The following is a 21768-nucleotide window of genomic DNA, read 5'->3' as shown; positions in this document are numbered from 1 at the left end:
CCATGGCATGTCTGGGTTCTATGTGTCTGTGGTTGCTCTGAGGCTGTCAATATAGTTGATGGTCATGGATGAGAGCAGGATGGGTCCTCTAGTGCAACTTCAATGTTTTGCAGGTGAGGAAACTGAGTCCAAGAAAGGTTAACTGAGTAGCCCAAGGTCACACAACTAGTAAGTGGCTAAACCAGAATTTGAACCCAAGATCCTTGGATCCAAAGGCAGCATTCTTTCTCCTGCCCCAAGTGATCTCTAAATATCTTTGCATGTGCTACGTGGATCAAGTCAAACCAAGTCAGCAAGGATTTACTAGGTGTCTGTGATGTCTCAGGAACCAGTGATGGCTGGGGAGACAAAGAAAGGGGCAAACAATCCCTTCTCTCGAGGAGCTCACAGTCTGTGGGTGCTGCTGTCTACACCTTGCTGAGTACATGTACTGTGCATTGTACATGTGTCTGTGTTATCTACTATCCTTTAAATGTTGGGTCTCTGGATGAATGTCAGCTGAGTGGGTTGGAGGAGGAGGTATGGGGGCAGAGATTCAGATCCTTGGATGAGGCTAGCAGCTGTAGGGGCTGGGCTGCCTGGCCTTGGAATGGAGGTACATGTGACCCCTCTTCCTGCAGGAAATGACTGATCACTCTCCTTACCATAGAGCAATACTTACCCAAGAGATTTTCAGGGTTTCCCCTAAATTTTGGAGATGGAAGTTACAGATCATTTGGTCTTACATTCCCTGACATAGCTTGTCTTTGAGAAGAAGATAATGGTTCTTGGGATTTTGTGGTTGTCGTGTGTGTTTTTTTACTAATCAGATGGGACCCAGGGGGTCCTTAGGGAACTGTCCATCCTTCTGGAAAAGGCCCTGGGGCCTCATGACTCAGTGTGGCATCTATGTGTGAGAAAACTGCCACTAGCAGTTGACCAGCTCTGACATTTTGTCTACTCCACAGCCCCCTAAATATGCACTGTGTGGGCTCCACTCTATTCTCTGTGCACTGGTTCCTCCCCTCAGATCTGGGATTTGATGCCTCTTGGAAGACTCCTTTTCTTCATTCCCCTCTCCTGTCTACCCTCATCAGGTCCCCCAAGGGCAGTACTGACCCTGGAACCCCCATGGTTCAATGTGCTCCAAGGCGACAATGTGACTTTAAATTGTGAAGTATTCCAGACCCTTGGACACCATTCCATTGAATGGCTTCACAATGGGTCAGCTCTCCCCATCCACCAGGACTCCTATACCATCCCAGCTGTCAACATCGAGGACAGTGGGGAATACCAGTGCAGGACAGAACACACTGCTCTGAGCAACTCTGTGAAACTACAGGTCTTTAGTGGTAAGTGAAGGAGAAGGATTCTGTGGTAAGGTGGAAGGGAGGGGAAGAGTTGAAATCTGTTTACAATACAGCCTGGAAAGAAACATATCCTGGCAGAACTAATGTCAAGGGGGAGGGTGGGAGAGTTCCTGAGAAATCTACAGGTTATTTTAATTCTCCTTTCACTATTGCCCTTACTGAGGTATGAGTTTAGCTTGTCTTGTTCTAAGTTTCTCTCACAGACTCTATTTTCACTACCCCTTTCTGCCAGGAAATTTTCAGAATGCCCTTCTGAGTGGCCAGGAGACTAGGGAACTACACTTAATCAATCAATAAGTATTTATTAAAGGCCTACCATGTAATAAACACTGGAAATAAAAGTACAGAGAATAAAAACAATCCCTGGTCAAAAGAGTTTACATTCTAATGGGAGAGATAACAAGTACATGTAATATATATGTACCTATATATACACACATCTTATATGTACATGAGATATATATATATGTATAAGCATACAACATACATGCAATTTTGTGAATATAAATATAGAGAAGTTATATTGGAAGGAAGGCTACTAACAATTGAGATGACCAAGAAAGGTGTGGTGCAGAAGGTATTGCCTGAGCTGTATCTTAGAAGAAGAGAGGAACTCTATGAGGGAGGGGTAAGAAGAGGGTGCATTCCAGGCATAGGGTGTGGGAGTTGGGTATAGAGATGGACAGTGTAAAAGCCCGGAGTTGGGAGCTGAAGGCAGCATGAGAGGAACAGAGAGAAGGCCACTTTGGCTATGTGGTCAAATCCAAGGGAGGGGAGAGTCACGTCCTAGGTTGTGGTCCATGCAGTCCATGGCTAGGTTGTAAAGGCCTTTCACAGCTAACAGAGGAATTTGCATTTTTTCCTAGAGGCAATGGGGAGCCACAGGAGTTGGCTGAGGAGTAGAGTCCCATGGTCAGTTCATCATGCTGTACTAGCATCCCTGCAGGATGAGAATTATGGCTCCAGATTACAAATGACCTCACATTCTCTGAAATGTTTAGGCCCCTGCCTAGTTCTTTAATTCCTCCCAAGTTACCTCCATGTATGTCTTACTTGCACATTCTCCCCATTTCTTTCCCCATTTTTTTGGCTGTGATATGTGGTGAGCCCATTGGATTATATGTGGGCAGATGGAGTGTATGGGTATGCAAGAAGGAGCAGCACCTCTGGTAAAAAGTTTTGCTGAGCCCTTTTCTGGGGTGTGCATCTACCTTTGGTGTCCACCTGGCACTCACCTCTCCCCTGTAGTTCCAAGAAGCTGTAGCTTGTGTGGTGGTCACCCATTTTGGCAGATGATCTAATGATGTGGAGGGTAACCAACCAGACACAAACCCATTGGCAGGGTAGTGGAGTGTCTACCCCAAGCACGTGAAGCCTCCTGTCAGTGGAATGGGTGGATGAGAACATCTTGCTCCAACGGACATGAAGGTGGCTGAAGCAGGCATTATGGAGTGCTTAGAGCTTGGTCAGAGATCAGAGATGCCAGGATATCCACTTCATCCTGGGCCACTTGTAGTCATCTTAACTTTTATCTTGCCTCTGGACTTTGATGACTCTGGAACAGAGTGAATCTGATGACTTTGTGCAACTCTGCTTCTCTTAAATCTAATTCACCCCTGAGTCAAGACATCACCCTTTGATGTCATTGGTCCTCTTTGAAAACGAATGACAAACAACAACAACATGAGGGCAGATTCTGGCAAGTGGCATTCCCTGTGTCCTCATGCCAGGTTCAGTGACTGGCATCACTGTTCAGAGTCAGGGTCTGCTTTTCTTTGTCTTTGGAGGTGGCAGGAAGTCTTAGATGGCCCAAGGCTCTAGGAGAAGCTGAAATGTCCTGTGCCAATGGCCTCTGTATTTATCTTTCAGACTGGCTGCTACTCCAAGTAGAGAGATTAGAGTTCATGGAAGGTGACTCTATGATCCTGAGGTGCCACAGTTGGAGGAGCAAACCACTGCACAAAGTCGCATACTACCACAATGACCAAGCCTTGAAGTATGAACTTCAGAGTTTTGACTATATTGTCCCTCAAGTGAACTATACTCACAGTGGATCCTACTACTGTACAGGGTTCATGGGGCATATTTCCCATCTATCTGCAACTGTGGTTATCACAGTTCAAGGTAAGGAGACTTGGCCAAGGCATTTGAAGGGAAAAGATAGACATCTAGGCCCAAGATTACATGGTTCTTATGGAGTATGCAAGAAATGCTAGAAAGAAATAATAGGAATAATGGACATTTAGGTAGCATTTTTAGGTTTATGAAGCATTTTTTCATGCATGTTTCATTTGATCTCCACAAAAAGCTCCATAGGCATTATTACTACTGTTACTATTATTTTAGAAGTAACAGACTGAGGCTCAGAGAGCTGTGACATCTCCAAGATAACACAGCAGCAGGACCTGAAGGGGAGTCTTCTTCATTCCAAGCCCAGCTCTATACACTATGCCATACTGCCTCTCTCAGTAATTCCAGTGGAGGCAAAAAGCCATGGAGAGTCATGGCTGTCCCAGTATGTGGCAATCACCTCAGATGGGTGGGGGTTTTAGGAGTCGTAGCCAAAGGCCCAATTTCTCTATGCTCACCTCGTTTGGAAACCATAGCTCCCAAGTGATAAGCTTCAAGAAGATAGCTTTTCAATAATTCTTAAAGATCCTACCCTAGAATATCAAAGGAACCCCCTAAGGAGGGGTAGAAAATCATCCAGATACATAGCTTACAAAGTACTCCTAGAACCTCACATCCTATATGTGATCCTGTGAGGCTAGAAGTCTTCCAAGGTGAGTGCCCGGCCCTGCTGTTAACCAACCCATTCACTGTCAAGCTTTAACCCTCAATTACTCTCACCATACATGGACTCCACTCCTGCTTACATGCTGATGTACAGAGTTGAAAAAAATTCCACAAATAAACTTTCCTGATTTCCCCATCCTCACCTCATATATTAGTGTTCTCATCTGAATAAAAACCATTTTATTTATATATAATTATAATACTATAATAATTATGATATAGTATAATAAGTGAAATGATAATTTTATTCATATATATGGGTATGAGTATCCCATCCCCCAACCCTTGTCACAAAAAAATTGAAGTTGCGCAGGTTTCCTACTTAGCCTCAAAGTAGTCCTATATAAATAAGGTATTGGAAAACAACACACTGTGGCCATTTTTGTCTTCAGTAAGTATGTTTCTTTGAGTCTGATTTCTCTCAGGTCTTCTCAGAACTATCCATGTTTCTCCTCCTTTCTGCAAATAAAATTGTCCAAATCCAAAAGGGGTAGCATACCTTCCATGTACTTATTTATATGTGCAAAATTTCTCCTCTACAGACAGTAAGCCCTTTAAAGGTGAGTCTTTCATTTTTACCTGTGTATCCCCTGTGCCTAATATAGTGCCTGACCTATTGCAGGCATTCAATAAAGGCCTGCAAATTGATGGAACAAATGACCCTGCCTTGCTGACTTCTAAAAAAAAATAGATCCATGCCATCAGACAGAAGATACCCGAGCTTCCCTCTTATCTCCCTCATCATTCAAACCATACTTCTTACCTGACTCAGAGAAAATCATCTAACACCTGCTTTCCAGAATTAACCCCATCACCTGTGCTTTTAATCGCTTCCCCTTGAGAGATAGTTCACTCATCATTTCTCTTGTATCTTTAATGTCTCTTTCTATCAGATCTTTCTCCCCAGACTACAAACAAGCTAGTCCTGTCTGCCTTAAAATATTGTTCCCTAGAGTCTGCTACTCACTTAAGCTACAATTCTATCGCTTTCCATCCATTGGCAGGCCTTTTTTGGATAGTTCTGAGAAGAGCTGAGAGAAATCAGACTCAAAGAAACACACTTACTGAAGACAAGTTCACCATTTCCCTCTACTTCTTTGCAGAGATGGGAAGATCCTTGATTGTACAACATTGAATATAATGGGAGATGTTTTTGATGTATTGGTTGCTTTTACAGAAGTTTTTCTCTTCTTTTTTTGAATGAAAATTCTGTTCATTCTATAAAGTATGCTTTGCAGATATGGTGGAAGGGATACAATCAGAAAACATGACAAAGTTAAAAACAAAAGAGACTAATAAATTTTTTTTAAGACAAAGCTATCCACATTTATCCACACTTTCTCATGTCACATTTGCTTCTCAAACACTCGCAATTTCACTTCTGTCCCATCGTTTGACTGAAATTATTCTTTCCAATGTTACCAGTGGGGCAGCTAGGTGGCACAGTGGATAGAGCCCTGGCAGGAGGACCTGAGTTCAAATCGGGTCTCAGACCAGACACTTGACACTTACTAGCTGTCACTTAACCCCAATTGCCTCACAAAAAAAACAAATGAAGGACCAACAAAGTTACCAATGATCTAACATGGTACTGTGAAATGTCACCATGTGATGAATCCTGGCTTCAGAGTCAGAAAACCTGAGCTTGTCCTTCCATGGAAGTTGACAATCTATTGCCTTGGGCAAGTGGTTAACCCTCTCTGGGCCTCCATTTTCTCATTTGGAAAATAGTAGGATTGGATTAGATGCCTTCTCAGGTTCCTATTAGACCTAAAATCTGTTTGTTGCTCAATCCAATGGCTTTTTCTAAGTCTTCATCCTTCTTGACCTCTCTGTAGCACTGCATACTATTGTTCCCTCCTTTCTCCCCTCTGGGTTTTTGTAACACTTCCTTCTTGGTTATCTTCCTCCTTGCTAACTGATCTTTCTCAGTATCCACGTTGAGCCCTTGATTTTTGGGTACATCAAAGGGCTTTATTCTGTACCCTCTTCTCTTCTCTCTTAGCATTCTCTTCTCTCCAATTCACCTTCTACATGGAGGCCACACTGATGTTCCTTGAAGCACAGGTCTGACCATGTCAGTTCACAGCTCAAGGAGCTTCAGTGGTTCCCTGATAACCTATAAAAATTAGGATAAAATAGAAACTTTCCTGCTTGGTATTTAAAGCCCTTCATATCTGACTTCCAACTATCTTTCTAGACTGATTTGATATTACTCCTCCTCATGGACTAGATATTCTACCAAAGTGGCTTATTTGCCATTCGCTATACATGACAGCCAGCTCTCACCTCCATGTTTTTGGACCAGTTGTCCCCCATGCCTGACATATTCTTCTTCTTACCTTTGCCTCTTGGGATCTTCCCTTTCTTCAAGATTGGCCTCAAATGCCACCTCCTATAAGAGGACTTTTCTGGTTGTTCTAATTGTTGCTGCTCCCCTCACCCCAACTACTTTGTATGTATTTTGTATTTTCTTATCTATATACAGGTTGTTTTCCCCCAGTAGAATGTAAGTTCCTTGAGGGCAGGTGTTGTTTCATTAATGCATTTGTATCCCCAGTGCCTGACACAGGGTAAGTGCTTAACTAATTCCTGTTAAATTGAATTTTAAAATTTAATTTGACATCAAAGATCCTGTTTTGTTCCCCAGAATGTACAGATGGATTTTGTTTTGTTTGCATGAATGCATTTCTTTCTTTTATTTTTAAAATTCTGAACTTAATGCTCCCAAAATAATCAGTTTCATATACAAAATAGAACATAAAAAAGATTAAATCTGAAAGCATATATCTATGTTATATATAGTTTTTTTTAAGTATGTAAGAAATCCAATGTATTATTTTAAAAGCTGTCCTATTTCTTTGTGTTTCCTTCTGAACTTTGTTCTCTTCTGTGCATTAAAAATGGTCCAATAACCATTTTCCTTCTTTTCTTCTTCTTTTTTTTTTTGGCAACACTACTGATAGCTCTCTTTTCTCCCCAAATCCCACCATGTAAAAAAGAAAAAATAAAAATAATCCTCGTAAGAAAGATATGTAGTCAAGCAAAATAAATCCACACATTTGCCACGTTTGAAAATGCATATTTCATTCTGTACCTTGAATCCATCTCCTCTCTGTCAAGAGACAAATAACACCCTAAATTTATTTCCATTTCTATATTTTTTGGGTATCCCATGACTTTTTTACATAGGTGTCTATACCATGACCCTATGAAATTGGGAGGTCTCCAAGGGCAAAGAGGTTTTTCTGATAGCCTCCTACAGCGCCCAGTCAATGCTACTGACCTCACCATATGACATTTTTCTTTGTCCTGGAAGCTTACCATCTCTCCCCATCCCAGTCTGCAGTGACTTGAGAGTCTACTTTGAATTGAGACCTCCTGGATTCTTGGTCTTTATTTATCTCTTCAGACTGGCTGCTATGCCAGTCCTTCAAATTAGTTTATATGGAAGGGGAGCCCATGGTGTTGAGGTGCCATGGCTGGGAAAACAAAGGTATCTCTAAAGTCACATTCTATCAAAATGGAAAGGAAGAAGGTTTTTTCAATGATTCCAACTTTTCCATCAATCAAGTGAACAATAATGACTATACATGAACTATAATGATTTCTGTTCAGTGACCATAGGAAATAAGAAGGAAAAGTCAAAAGTGGTGAGAATTACTATCCAATATGAGATATACCCAACCAAGGAAGAGTGAAGGATGTTGGGCTTTGAGTGAAGGGGACTTTGGAGGATGGATCTGGAGAGGGCTAACGATGGTTTTAGAGTACTAAATCACTGTGAGTTTTCTTTCTTGCTACCAGCACAGGCTGAAAGTATCTATCTGCCCTGGCTGTCTATTTTATTTGTACTAAAGTTCCACAAAAGAGTTCTCAGGAAGTGGGGCATCATCATTCATTCAGATGTGACTGCAAAGGAACAGAAGTTATACCTCTCCCCTTACTCCCCAACTCTGTATTCCTCCATTGAAGGAATAACATCTCTTTCCCATGCAATCTACTCTGTGTTTTAGAATCCTGAGGTGCAATGCTCCCTGATTCAAGCATGCTCCCAATCATTTGGACCAGCACAACAACTTTACTATGAATGCTTGCAATTTACCCCCCATTCCCAAGGGTAAATGACCAGGTGTGTCTGGCAATTCTGATAAAATCCTGAATTCCTGAATCCCCAGAAAGACAAATCAGAGTTCGTCTTTTGAGTCTGTAGGCCCAGGCAGGAACTCTTTCCATTATATAGGGTGAAGAAGAAAATATAATATGGAGCTAGAACATTAAGAAACTTGATTCAGAAATTATAGTAATAATGATAGTATTATAATAAATGATAATCACTAATAATAAAACTGATGTCAAATATTACAAAATTCAAGTGTCGCATGGGTCTGGTGTAGATGTAGCACCTCACTCTTACTATTTTCTCCCTCTCTCTTTTTCTCTGGGCTAGGAGAGATCCTCATATTACCTCTTGGCTGAGACTGCTAGCATCAGGTCACCTTAGGGATTCAAGCAGTCTTCCCTCTGAAGATCTCACAGTATGCATCCTAAACCCCAGACCCAAGGACAGATGACTTCCTTTTCTTTCTTTCTCCTTTAGCAAATAAGAGCTTGCTGGGTATTTGTTGACTTGATTTGTTGATTCACCAGGATTCTCATGATTCTTCCTCCTTCCTCTTACTTTTGTACAAATGTAGATCCAAGACCATCCACTTCGTCATCTTTTAAATTCTGGCACTATGTGCCTTTCTACGTTGTGATGGGAATTCTGTTTGCAGTGGACACTGGTCTGTACTTCACACTTAAGAGAGAGGTCAGTCTCTCAAAGAAGAATACCTGGTGCCCTTTTTCCAGACAACATTAGGAACCTGAGGATGACTGACTCATCAGCCTGTGGAATGACTGAGGTCTTGGCATGGCAGTGACCCATTCATCTCTGTCAATTCTTCATATCCTAGTCCTCATTCTTTTTAGTCCATTCCTGAGGGCAGCAGAGGGGGACTCCTGTCAAGCTGGGGATGAGGACTCTTCCTTATCCGTGGCCTCCAGTGTCTTTGTCTTTAGAGGATAGAGGTGTCTGTGAGCTCTGGGCAACATAATCAACCTCAGCTAGCACCCTTGTCATGGCTGAGTTCCTAGGAGCTCAGGGCTACACAGTACTGACTCATCCCTAGACAGAGAAGGACCCTGTAGATGTATGAAATGATTTTAGCATTTTCATAAATAAACAAATAAATTTCTAGGACAGTAACAATTGAACATTTTGCCTGCATCTGTCTGTTACATGGGTGACTTGAAAATAGTTCTGCGTATTTGTCTTGGAGAGTTGTTGATATTGGGATTTTGGAAAGAGATGAAACATAATAAAATAATTGTGAAAGTTAAGCAGAAAAGTTGAATAAGAGACTAGACCAAGGGTTCATGCAAGTATTCTAAGACTCAGAGAAGAGGCTACTCATCCATTAGAAAAAGAGTATGCAGATATTTCCTCACCAGCCCTGGAGAAGACTACAAAGCCAGAATATTGTATGCATGGCAGATCAGTTTTCCTTAGGAGATATTTTTATTTGATTGCTTTTCTTCATCACAAGGGGGGGGGGAAATGACTACCATGTTAAGATGAAATACTTCAATAAAATGTTTTTTAAAAAGCCAAATCAAACAGCTAGAAAATAAATTAAATAAATTAAAGGGAAAAAAGCATGTACTCAAGATGATTTTCAACTTAGTTGTATGGCCTGGTCCTACTTCAGTAGACTGCCATGTTCCTGGTTTGATTTCAACCCCAATACCATCTCCTTTCAAAGGAGACTCTCATCATGCCCTTTCAATCCATTCATTCAACAAATAATTTTTCACATTCCCTGTGTTTGTGGCACTATAATAATCACTGTTGGAGATACAAAAATGAGACATTATCCCCAACCCTACAGGTTAATGATGTCCCAATTTCCATAAGGTAGTGAAGATTACAATCAGATTTTAGGATGTTAAGGAATATGGGTGAGGAGGAAATAGAGTCAGTTGATTTACCCTACTCCTTTTAGAGGTTCACCAGTAAATAGGAAAGAAAGAAAAGAAGAGAATAAGCATTTATTAAGTGCCTACTGTGTAGCAAGCACCATGCTAAGTGTTTCACCAGTATCTCATTTGATTTTCACAACAATCCGGGAAAGGTAGGAATTATTATTATGCCCATTTTACAAATGAAGAAAATGAGACAGACAAAGGTTCATTGATTTTCTTAAGATCGAATTTGAGATCTGAAGTAAAATTTGGACTCAGTTACTCTTCTCTCCAAGCCCACTGCTCTATCCACTGTACCACATAGTTGCCTTTAGGTGAGAAGCTAGAGGTTCAAGTCAAGTTTGGCATAAAATTTTTGTTTTAAGATGAGTAAAAGCCGTATGTGCTTGAAAGCAAAAGAGGAGCCAGTAAAAGGGAAGGGATTAAAGATGTTTGGAGTAGAGGAAGTAATTGAAAGGAGCAAGATGTTGGGGAAAGCAAGAGGAAATGAACTTAACCTTAGAACTGAACAGGAAACTCCAAGACAAATGTTTCGAAGAGGTTAAAAACAGAAATAAAGGTCCTATCTATACCAAAATACTCATAGCAAGACTTTCTGTGAGAGCAAAGATCTGAAAACAAGCTAGAGGCCCAAAATAAGGGATACTAAACTAGATTGACTTTATTTTGCCACAAAAATAATGAATATGATTAATTCAGAGAAGCATTAAGAAGACATTTCAATATATGAACTGATGCAGAATGAAATAAGCAAAACCAAATATGTGTCTATGCATATCTGCATACATAGACACATCCATATATGTGTACATATATGTATATGTATGTGTATATATGCATATGAGCATGGATAGAGATGTTTTAACTGGTTTCAGATTGCCTGCCACATGTTTGGGAGAAGTGAGTGAACAGCCAGAACCATCAGCCTTTTCAAAAGGCCCAAGTCAGCTCTCACTGTTTCTGCTACATTTGTATCTTGGAGGAGCAAGGTGACTCCTTCCCTTGTGGCATATAGTAAGATCAAGTGAAAAATTTGTCACTCTGAGAAATGGAATGTTCTTGGCCTGTTTATTTCTTCTTTTCCATTCTAAGTTCAGAGGGAAAAATCTCCAATCCGGGTTAAGAATTTGAGTTTCACTAATCCAGGCATCAGAATCCAGTCCAGGTGTTGCAGCCTCACAGCGTCAATGACTGAGGAGCAAGGAACAAGGAGCTTCCTTGGGAGAGACCTTCAAGACCCCAGCCCATAGGGAGGACTCACCTGGCAGTGATTTTGGCCTTCAAATGAAATGGACAGGACCGATGCTATGTAAGAACTGAGCTACTACCTCAGTGTGGAAAGCATTGCTTTAATTCTCTTGTATTATTGCACCGTCTCTTTAATGCTTCCTTATAGTGTGGAAGAAAAAATTCAGCACACTGCACTTTGTACACAAGTAGGTCAGAGACAATTTTTTAATTAGTTAAACTATTCTAAGTCTAAGCAGCCCTCCTCAGAGGCAACTAGGTAGTGCCGTACTGCACAGAGTGCAGGGCCTGGAGTCAGGAAGATGAGTTCATATTGAACCTCAGAAACTTAATAGCTCTATGTCCCTGGGCAAGTCATTTAGCCTCTGCCTCAGTTTCCTTAACTCAAATGGCACCTACCACACAGGGTTATCGTGAAGACCAAATCACATAACATTTGTAAAATGCTTAGCACAGTGCCTGGCACATAGTAGGTACTTATTAAATGTGTGTTCCTTTCCCTTCCTTGCTTGGAGAAAGAGAAAATCAAAAGAGACAAAAATCTGTCCTTCCTCTGAACATCTCTCCCTGAGACAGACCATTTTCACTCACAATTTAAAATATTTTTCCCCGAAGACACAATTCCACAATAAGACAAAACATAGATGCATAAATTTCAGTGCAGGACTTAGTTTAAAAAATGATGAAGAAATACTGATAAGGATTCTTCATTCTAGGGGAAGCAAGGACTTCAGAATAAAGTGCTATCCAAATATGATTTTGTACTATGTAGCCTAATGAGGCGACAAGTTATGGGAAAAGGCGAGGGGAAGAGTCTCAGTATGTTTCCCCACAAATTAAATCCTTTGCAGTTAAGGAACTTGTTATGTTTAGCCCCTTAATCCCACCACCACCTTCTTTCCATCTTCCCCACTCATGCTTTCCTCCCAAGTTAGGCCCCCAAATGATGCCTGAGATGGAATTGGCCCTTCATCTTTGTACCCCCATTTTCTGCTCCAGTAAGGTCAGACTTACCTAGACACAACAGTGCTACCCACAGCAGCACAGAGCTGGAGGTGGTGACAGTCTGGGGCAATTAAGGTCCCCTCATGGCAGGCAGGGGATGGCAGGATTGGACTCCAAGCAGCACAGAGATTCAGAAAAAAGCAGCACAAACCTGTCTCACTAACCCAAGCACAGTCCATGCTAGAGGGCATGTAAACACCCCTTCTAAAAGAGGAGGTGAGCATTGGCCTTCTACCTCAGAATCTCTTCCACTCCCACCTGTTTCATTGACCCTCCTCCCACTGAACTCCCTCTTATTTCTGCTCCTTCTCTAGCAGTGGAATGCACGGTTTCCTGGCCCAACACCCACACAGTTGGGACCAATTCATTACATATTCTAAATTTAGAGAAATATACTAAATAGTGAACAAACTACCCCTCCCTCGCCATGATGCATATGAAGGGGCTTCAGTGATTTAGAGCCAAACTTTTAGGGAAGGTGGGAGCCTTAAGATCTCTTGGCAGTGGGGTGGGGGAAGGGTGGGAGGTGGTAGTGGCTCAGCCACTATTGGGTCTAGGACACAAGCATTTCTCCACATGAGATGATGATTGGTGCTTCCCCACCTGGTTCACCATATCTCCTGGCCTAAGATCTGGAGTACAGAAATCCCAAGGTCTTTGTACTTGTTTACTTTCCACCGTCTCAGAAAGTATCTCATTGAGTGGTGTGTGGCAGCTTTAAGTGGGTTTCTAATTTCTCCTTTAATCAAAGCCTTTCCGTGGTCCTGAGGTTCATGACTCTCCCATTATCCCACTAACCTTGTATGGGCCCTGCCTTAGTTCTCCTAGACAGCACCTAAACAAAAGAAAGAAGGAGAGAATCTTGTAGAGGAACCAAGTGAGTACAGCTGGCTCTCTCACTGGCTGTCCCAGTGTATGGTGGGACACAGATACACCTCCCCCAACTTGGAACTGCAAGGGAGACTGGAGGCTGAAGAAAAGGATGCTTGTGGGAGCTCAGCAGAGCTGCAAGGAGGGCAGAAGCTTAGCTCTCTTGGTCAGCTCTGTAGCACAGCCAGGACAACATTGGAGATGGGAAAAAGTGAAGATATTACATGGCAAAGTCTTATAACCAGGAGTTCAGGACAGTGCTTCTCAGAAAGGGGATTAAGGGGTAGCTAGGGCTAGTAAGGGACTCTCAGGAGCGTTGTAAGGTAAGTAGTGAGGTGAATGGAGACGATAATATAATCCAGTAACCCTGTGAGTTAAGTAGTATGAGCTTTATTATCTCCATTTTACTGATGGAGTAACTGAGATTTAAAAGGATCATACAATTTGCCCAAGATCATAATATAGCATCATAGATTTGGAGATGGAAATGACCTCATACATCATTTAGTACAATCCCTTCATTTTACAGACAAGGAAACTGAGGCCCATAGAAGTTAAGTGATTTGCTCAAAGTCACACTATTTGACTACTTTGACTCCTAATCAAGCCTTCTTTCCAGTACACTATATGAAGATTCTAAGTGGTAGAAGCAGGATTCAAATCCAGATCTTCTGGGTTCAAATACAGTGTCATTGGTAGGAGATGAAGATGTTCAGCTAAGAAGGGTGAGGATTCGGGGCTCTGGAGCAGAGGTATGCTGCAGATTCAGCAGCAGCTGTGGGGCCAGGAGGGAGGGTTGGCTCGGGGAAGGAATCTGGCCACCTTGCTCTTGGCTTACAGAAATGGGATGAGGATGGGGGAAGCTGGGGTCTTTTTTTCTTAATTGTAGAAGACTGGGTTGTACTTTTTAGCTTCTGTCTTATGTATATTCAGCAACAGTATTTCTAGCACTTTATAAACCCTTCAATATGGCAATACTTGGGCCTGCCTAATCACTGAATGGGCTTTGCCCCAGTCAAAGTGAGAACTCTGAAAGACCTTAGCTTAAAAAGGCCAAGGTCTCTCAATGCATCCTGGATCATCTCAAGTTGTCATGATTTATGTCTGGCCACTGGACCTTGATGGCTCCAGAGAAGAAAGTGAGGCTGGTGACTCTGTAAATCCTCCCTCACTTAAATCCAATTCACTTGCAAGTCATGGCAGCATCTTCCCAATGTCATGATCCTCTCCTAGAATGAAGGACAAACCACAACAGCTTGGTCTTGACAAATTTTCTTTTCATTCACAGACAACATTCCTGATGAGATAGGAAGGACTGAAGTAAGTGTGGTGCCTTAGCTCTCTGTTCTCTTCCTCTTGTGGGATCTATTGTGTTTCTCTCAAGCTCCATCTACTCTGTTCTACAGATCCCAACTCCCCAATTCTTCCTCATCTCTCTGTTTTCTCTAGGGGGAGAACTCAGTATCTTATTCACTTTAAAGTACACAAATAATCCCGAGGAAGAAGCATCAGGACACTCAACTTCTCGGAATCCCCAGGACTCATGACCACCTCTATCCCTCCCACAGTGGCCTTAACCTGCTTGTTCCCACAAGCACCAGGATGAGGAACCTGGTGGACCTAAGCCTGGAGACCAACTACCTCATGAACCAACTTTGCCATTCTAGACATCACTGAAAAACAACTCAACGACAACAACACTAGCCCCCGGGGCCTCAGCCTAGTGTTGCCTGCCTAGTCATTCAGCCGGACTATCTTGTACCTACTGCCTTTTGTGTTATCTGGATTGGAGAATGTAAGTAAGGACTTTCTCCTTCCTCTCTCTTATTAGTATTCCCAGGGCCCTTCCTAGTTTCACAGTCAGAGTGACTCTGTAGTGTTGATTGCATTTCTGATTTTCTATTTTACCTTTTTTCATGTATTTTATTTTTAAAATTTTTTTATAATTTTTATATTTTACACTTAAGTACAATATGAAAAAAAAAAAGATTTCCATGTGCATAGCTGACCATAAGAGAGGATTCAATATAAAACAATAAATTTCCATTCAAGAAAACCTATATAATAAATACATTGTTTTCAAAGCTGCCCAGCTTGTCTTTGCTTCCTTGTTGGTTTTCTTGTTTTCTGCTGTGCACCTTTTACTTTACATTTCTCCTCCTTCTACCCCCACCCCAAGAAGGCTACAATTAAGTATGGATATGTGTGTGTGTGTGTGTGTATGTGTGTGTGTAAATATACACACACATAGATATCTATAAACATACACATATATACACATATTCACTCATACACATATATGTGAGACCATACTATGCTTGTTTCCTCCTATCATCTGTTTCTCTGAAGGTGGATAGCGTCTTCCTTCATAAGTAAAACATATTTCCATGCTTTTCTAAATTAGCCAGCTTGTCATTTCCTATAGCACAGCTATAGTCCTTTCTGGGTTCAAATAGCATCTTCCTTCATAGGATCTTGGCATTTAATTTGGGTATTTATAATAGAATGACTTGGTTTCTCAAAGTTGTTCTTAAACAACATTATTGTTACTGTATGCAGTGCTCCCTTGGTTCTGCTCTTTTCATTCTTTATTTTTTTTTGTGGAGGTCTCTCTATGATTTTCTAAAATCATTGAGCTCATCATGTCTTATAGTAGAGTAGTATTCCATCATGAACCTATGCCACAATTTGTTTAGCCAGTCTCCAATCAACAGGCATCCTCACGATTTCCAGTTCTTTACCACCACAAAGAGAGCTGCTATAAATATTTTAGAACATGTAGGTTCTTTTCTATTTTCCCTAATTATCTTGGGAAACAGCCCTACTAGTGGTATTGCTGGGTTGAAGGTAGTTTATTACCTCTTTGGGCATAATTTCAAATCTCTCTCCAAAATGGTTGGATCAGCTCACAGGTCCACCAACAATGAATTAAGGTCCAGATTTTTCCACATTCCCTCCAACATTTGTCATTTTCCCCTTCTATTATTTTAGACAATCTGATAGGAGTAAAATGATATCTCAAAGTTGTTTTAGTTTGCATTTCTTTAATCAACAATGATTTAGAGCATTTTTTTTCATATGACTGTGAATTGTTTTGGTTTCTTCATTGGAAAACTGTTTATTCATATCCTTTGGCCATTTATCAGTTGGGGAATGACTCGCCTTCTTATAGAATTGACAAAATTCTTTCTATATTTAAGATATGAGACTTTTATCTGAGAAACTGTCTATAAATCCCCCTCCCCCATTCTCTGCTTTCCTTCTGACTTTGGCTACAATTGTTTTATTTTTACAAAGACTTTTTAATTTCATATAATCAAAATTATCCAATTTACATGTCACAACACATTCTATCTCTTGTTTGTTCATAAGTTGTTCAACTCTCCACAAGTGGGATAGGTAATATGTTCCATGTTCTTGAAACTTTCTTGTAACATCTCTGTTTATATCTAGGTCATGTCTCCATTTGACCTTATCTTGGTCAATGGTGTAAGATATTGGTCTCTTCCCAGTTTCTGCCAGACTACTTTCCAGCTTTCCCTACAATTTTTTTTTTACCAAATAAAGAATTCTTATCCCCAAAACTTAAGTCATTACACTTGTCCAACACTGGGTCACTATATTCATTTCGCTGCTGTAGATTGTATGTCTACTCTGTTCCACTAATCTACCTTTCTATTTCTTAGCCAGTACCAGAGAGTTTTGATAATGACTGCCTTAAAATATAGTTTAAGATCTAGTACTGCTAAATCTCCTTCCTTTACATTTTTCCCATTAATTCTTTTGTTATTCTTGACCTTTTGTTCTTTCACATGAATTTTGTTATTATTTTTTCTAGCTCCATAAAATACTTTTTAGTAATTTAATTGGGATGTCACTGAATATGTAGATAAATTTTGGTAAAAATCATTATTTTTTATTGTATTGGCCCTGCCTACCCATGCACAATTAATATTTCCACATTTATTTAAATCTGCTGTCATTTGTGTACAAAGATTTTATGGTTTTGCTCATATAGATCATGGATTTGTTTTAGTAGGCATATTCCTAGGTATTTCATATGGTCACATATTTTCAGCAGAATGTCCCAATTTCAAAAGAAGACAACAGAGTCAAAGCTCCTACATCCAAAGCCTCCAACAAAAATATGAATTTGTCTCAGGCCATGGAAGAGCTCAAAAAGAATTTTGAAGAGCAAGTAAGAGAAGTAGAGGAAAAATTGGGAAGAGAAATGAGAGTGATGCAAGAAAATCATGAAAATGAGTCAATAGCTTGCTAAAGGAGACCCAAAAAATGTTGAAGAAAATAACACCTTAAAAAACAGCCTAACCCAAATGGCAAAATAGATACAAAAAGCCAATGAGGAGAGGAATGCCTAAAAAAGCAGAACTGGTCAAATGGAAAAGGAGGTCCAAAAGCTCATTGAAGAAAATAATTCCTTAAAAATTAGAATGGAGCAAATGGAAGCTAATGACTCTATGAGAAATTAAGAAATTATAAAAGAAAACCAAAAGAATGAAAAAAGAGAAGTCAATGTGAAATATCTCATTGGAAAAACAACTGAACAGGAGAGATAATTTAAAAATTATTGGACTACCTGAAAGCCATGATAAAAAAAAAGAGCCTAGACATCATCTTTCAAGCAATTATCTAGGAAAACTTCCCTGATATTCTAGAACCAGAGGGTAAAACAGAAATTGAAAGAATCCACCAATCACCTCCTGAGATCCCCAAAGGAAAACTCCCAGGAATATTATAGCCAAATTCCAGAGTCCTCAGGTCAAAGAAAATAATGCAAGCAGCCAGAAAAAAACAATTCAAGTATCATGGAGCCACAGTCAGGTTAACACAAGATTTAGCAGCTTCTACATTAAGGGCTTGGAATATGGTATTCCGGAGGGCAAAGGAGATAGGATTACAACTAAGAATCACCTACACAACAAAACTGAGTATAATCCTTCAGGGAGAAAAATAGATATTCAGTGAAATAGAGGCCTTTCAAGCATTCTTGATGAAAAGACCAGAGCTGAATAGAAAATTTGACCATCAAATACAAGACTCAAGAGAAGCATGAAAATGTAAACAGGAAAGAGAAATAACAAGGGACTTATTAAAGTTGAACTGTTTTCATTCTTACATGGGAAGATGATATTTGTAGCTCATGAGATCTTTCTCAATATTAGGGTAGTTGTGTGTGTGTATATATATATATATATATATATATATATATATATATATATAGACAGGGCAGATGGTGAGTTGACTATGAAGGGATGATATCTAAAAAATAAAATTAGGGGGTGAGAGAGGATTGTAGTGGGAGGAGAAAGGGAGAGGTAGAATGGAGTAAATTATCTCACATAAAAGAGGCAAGAAAAAGCTTTTACAATGGAAGGGAAGAGGTGAGAGGCAATGAGTGAACCTTACTCTCACCAGATTTGGCTTGAGGAGGGAATAACATACACACTCAATCGGGTATGGAAATCTATCTTACAGGAAAATAGGGAAGAAGGGGATAAACTGGGGGGATGATAGAATGAGGGTAGATTGAGGGTAGGGGTAATCAGAAGCAAACACCTTTGAGGAGGGACAGGGTCAAAGGAGAGAAGAGAATAAAAGGGGACTAGGATAGGATGAAGGGAAATACAGTTAGTCTTTCACAACATGCCTATTATGGAAGTGTTTTGCATGACTACTCATGTATAACCTATATCGAATTGCTTGCCTTCTCAATGAGGATGGGTGGGGAGGGAGGAAGGGAGAGAATTTGGAACTCAAAGTTTTAAAAATGAATGTTAAAAATTGTTTTTACATGCAACTAGGAAATAAAATATACAGGTAAAGGGATATAAAAATCTATCCTGCACTACAGCAAAATAGAAGGGGAAAGGATGAGAGAAGGGGGAGGGGTGAAAAAAGGGAGGGCAGATTGGGAGAAATGGTATTCAGAATGCATACCATCTTGGGGTGGGGGGAGGGGAGAGATGGGGAGAAAATTTGGAACTCAAAATCTTGTGGAAGTGAATGTTGAAAACTAAAAATAAATTAAGAAGGAGAGAGTCTAGGACTAGAGAAGTTCTAGTACTATTGTACTACCCTTTGCGCAGATCACTTTAGAAGGATTATGTTCAGTTCTAGGTGCTGCACATTTTAGGAAGGACATTGAAAAACTGGAGAATGATGAGAGCTGGACAATCAAGATGATGAGGGGTCTCAAGTGCATTACATATGAGAATTACTTGAAGTAACTGGAGATGCTTAATCTGGAGAAGTGGGTGACATGATAGCTGTCTTCAAGTATTTGAAGAATTATCATATGGAAGAAGAACTAGGCTTGTTTTCCTTAGTCTAGAAGGAAGAAAACCAAGCAAAGAATGGAAGCGACAGAGGGGCAGATTTTGTCTCAATGTAAACACAAACAAAACACAAAAATCCTGCCTAAAGTGGAATTGTCTTTGTCAAGAAGTAGTCCATTTATTACCACTAACCCCACCACCACTCTCCCTCTGACATATACACACACATTAGGATATTAAAATAGAGAGTAAACATTTGCTGGAAATTTGTTGAAGAAATTCATGTTCAAGTAAAGATTAGACAAAGAAAAAAGGAAGCAAGGGAGGAAGAAACGAAGGGAAGGAGAGAGGGAGGAAGGAAGGCAGGGAGGGAGAAAGGGAGGGAAGAAAAGCGAGGTGAGACAAATACGAGTTGGGGGAGGAGAGAGAGAGAGAGCCAATTTGCTCTCTACTTATATTTGCTTCCCTTACTTATAGATAAAGCTATATACTCCTGAAGAAGTGTTTCTGAGACTAGGTAAGTATATCTGACTGAGATGAATAAATCAGAATGAAATTAAGCTGTGGGGGAAAAAAGAAATTGGGTTATTTAAGATCTTTATTTGGGTGTCTGATAGTTGGGTATTTTATAGTTTTGAAGGTATTCCTCTTTTTTATGTTATTAGTTTTGTTAGCATACAACTGTATAATATGCTCTGACTATTTCTTCTGATTTTGTTGTGATTTCACCTTGCTCATTTATTTTACTGATTTCGCTTTCTGCTCTCTTCTTTTTAATCAGATTAGTTCTGAGGAGGATGAACTCCTGTGAGCCCTTGGCTGGAGTAGAGACCTCAGGCCCTCTCTCACTCATAGCCACCAGGAAACCAGTATGCATGTGGCCTCCTCAGCAAGCCTCTGTTTGGGATGGAGCAACTTCCCATTTACATTCCTTCCTTTGGTACATTGTTTTGCAATTTTTCGTAAGGTTCATATTATAGTTTGCTGGCAGCCAGGCCAGGTGAGGTACCAACAACTTATGGGATCTAACCTAACAATGAATTGGCCTGAGAGCTGACACTGTACACTTTAAGCAAGGAGTCACTTACCCAATGGCCATGGCACATTCAGAAATGAACTGGGTGGGGAGAAAGCTTTGTCACAATTGCTTTAACTCTTACCAGGAACTGAGATGGAAGAGATGGGGAGTATATCCCTGGAGGGAAGTCTTTTGAATTTCTGTTCTTTACCTAATTCATCATATTAGATATCTTTTTACAAAACCTGTTTGGTCAGGAGGACCTGAGTTCAAATCGGACCTCAGACACTTGACACTTACTAGCTGTGTGACCCTGGGCAAGTCATTTAATCCCAACTGCCTCACCAAAAAAGCAAAACCAAAACAAAACAAAAAAAACTTGATTGGTGTTAATTGGTGATATTGATGGTAGGGGCACTTATCACTGGGTCCATTAATGATCTCAGGGAGGTACTGTTAACTGCCAATGGATATTGGAGAGAACACATCAGAGTGGGGGCTTGAGCTTACAGCTTCAGAGAGAAATCCATGCCTGTCAGAGATACCCCCAGAGCCCTGAGGAGGAGACATCTCTCAGCCCTTCCCTAGGAACCCTCCTTGCTAGTGCATATGTGAGCTGGAGAGTGAAGTCCTGAGAACTGCTATATAGCCAATAGAGAGATGGAGGTAGTCTGCCACCTAGTGGCTAGAAGTGGTTGTGGCTGGAACTTCTCCAGCTCCAGGGCCCTAAGTTTTCAGGGCTTGGGGAAAGAGACTGCAGAGGCAGAATGAATTGGTTCAGGGTAGCTAAGTGGCCCCTGAAACCTGTTTTCTCCTGGCAGAACTAATATATTATACTCTAGTGCCTGTTGGTTTTGTGCTCAGCATTGTACTAGGTAGGGGAAATACAAATTGAGATGCTGGTATCATAAATTTAGAACTGCAAGAACGTCTAGTGTTCTCATTTTTCATATGAAGAAACTGAGAGCCAGAAAAGTGGAGTGACTTGACCAAGATCATATAGCTAGTAGGCAACATAGTTAGTATTCAAACCCAGGCCCTCTCACAGGTTTGTTTCTCTTTCCAGTACAATGCTGAGTTTATATTATAATTGGCAAGACAAAACTAAGATAGATAAAAAAGATAACTGACACTTATAAGGCATTATTGATAAAGATAA

The 21768-nt window shown here is 40.5% G+C and overlaps 1 protein-coding gene and 1 long non-coding RNA gene across 7 annotated transcripts in view; one reads left to right on the top strand and one right to left on the bottom strand.

Moving 5' to 3' along the window:
• The window catches only part of LOC110209907 (low affinity immunoglobulin gamma Fc region receptor III-A-like), a 27688-nt gene extending 12309 nt beyond the window's left edge, over nt 1-15379 (top strand). For 2 of the 6 annotated variants that reach the window (XM_078156536.1, XM_020988647.2), the window contains exons 3-5: nt 1077-1331; nt 3219-3473; nt 8843-9404. In XM_078156536.1, coding sequence (XP_078012662.1) covers nt 1077-1331; nt 3219-3473; nt 8843-9009 — 677 coding nt within the window. In that variant the 3' untranslated portion in view covers nt 9010-9404. Of the gene's footprint in view, nt 1-1076; nt 1332-3218; nt 3474-5149; nt 5462-6633; nt 6719-8842; nt 9405-14583; nt 14616-14744 lie in introns of those variants that run through there. The other 4 variants (XM_020988653.2, XM_078156535.1, XM_020988650.2 and 1 more) reach the window with 4 other exon arrangements.
• The window catches only part of LOC110209909 (uncharacterized), a 25178-nt gene continuing 17079 nt past the window's right edge, over nt 13670-21768 (bottom strand). The window contains exon 3 of the long non-coding RNA XR_002324964.2: nt 13670-14524. This is a non-coding gene — a long non-coding RNA (uncharacterized LOC110209909). The remainder of the gene's footprint in view (nt 14525-21768) is intronic.

This window comes from Phascolarctos cinereus, unplaced genomic scaffold (genome assembly GCF_003287225.1).
Source record: "Phascolarctos cinereus isolate Bilbo 61053 unplaced genomic scaffold, phaCin_HiC Scaffold_5;HRSCAF=322, whole genome shotgun sequence".
NCBI lineage: Eukaryota > Metazoa > Chordata > Mammalia > Diprotodontia > Phascolarctidae > Phascolarctos > Phascolarctos cinereus.
Note: the sequence above shows the minus strand (reverse complement) of the source record. Positions and strands in the feature narration are given on the sequence as shown.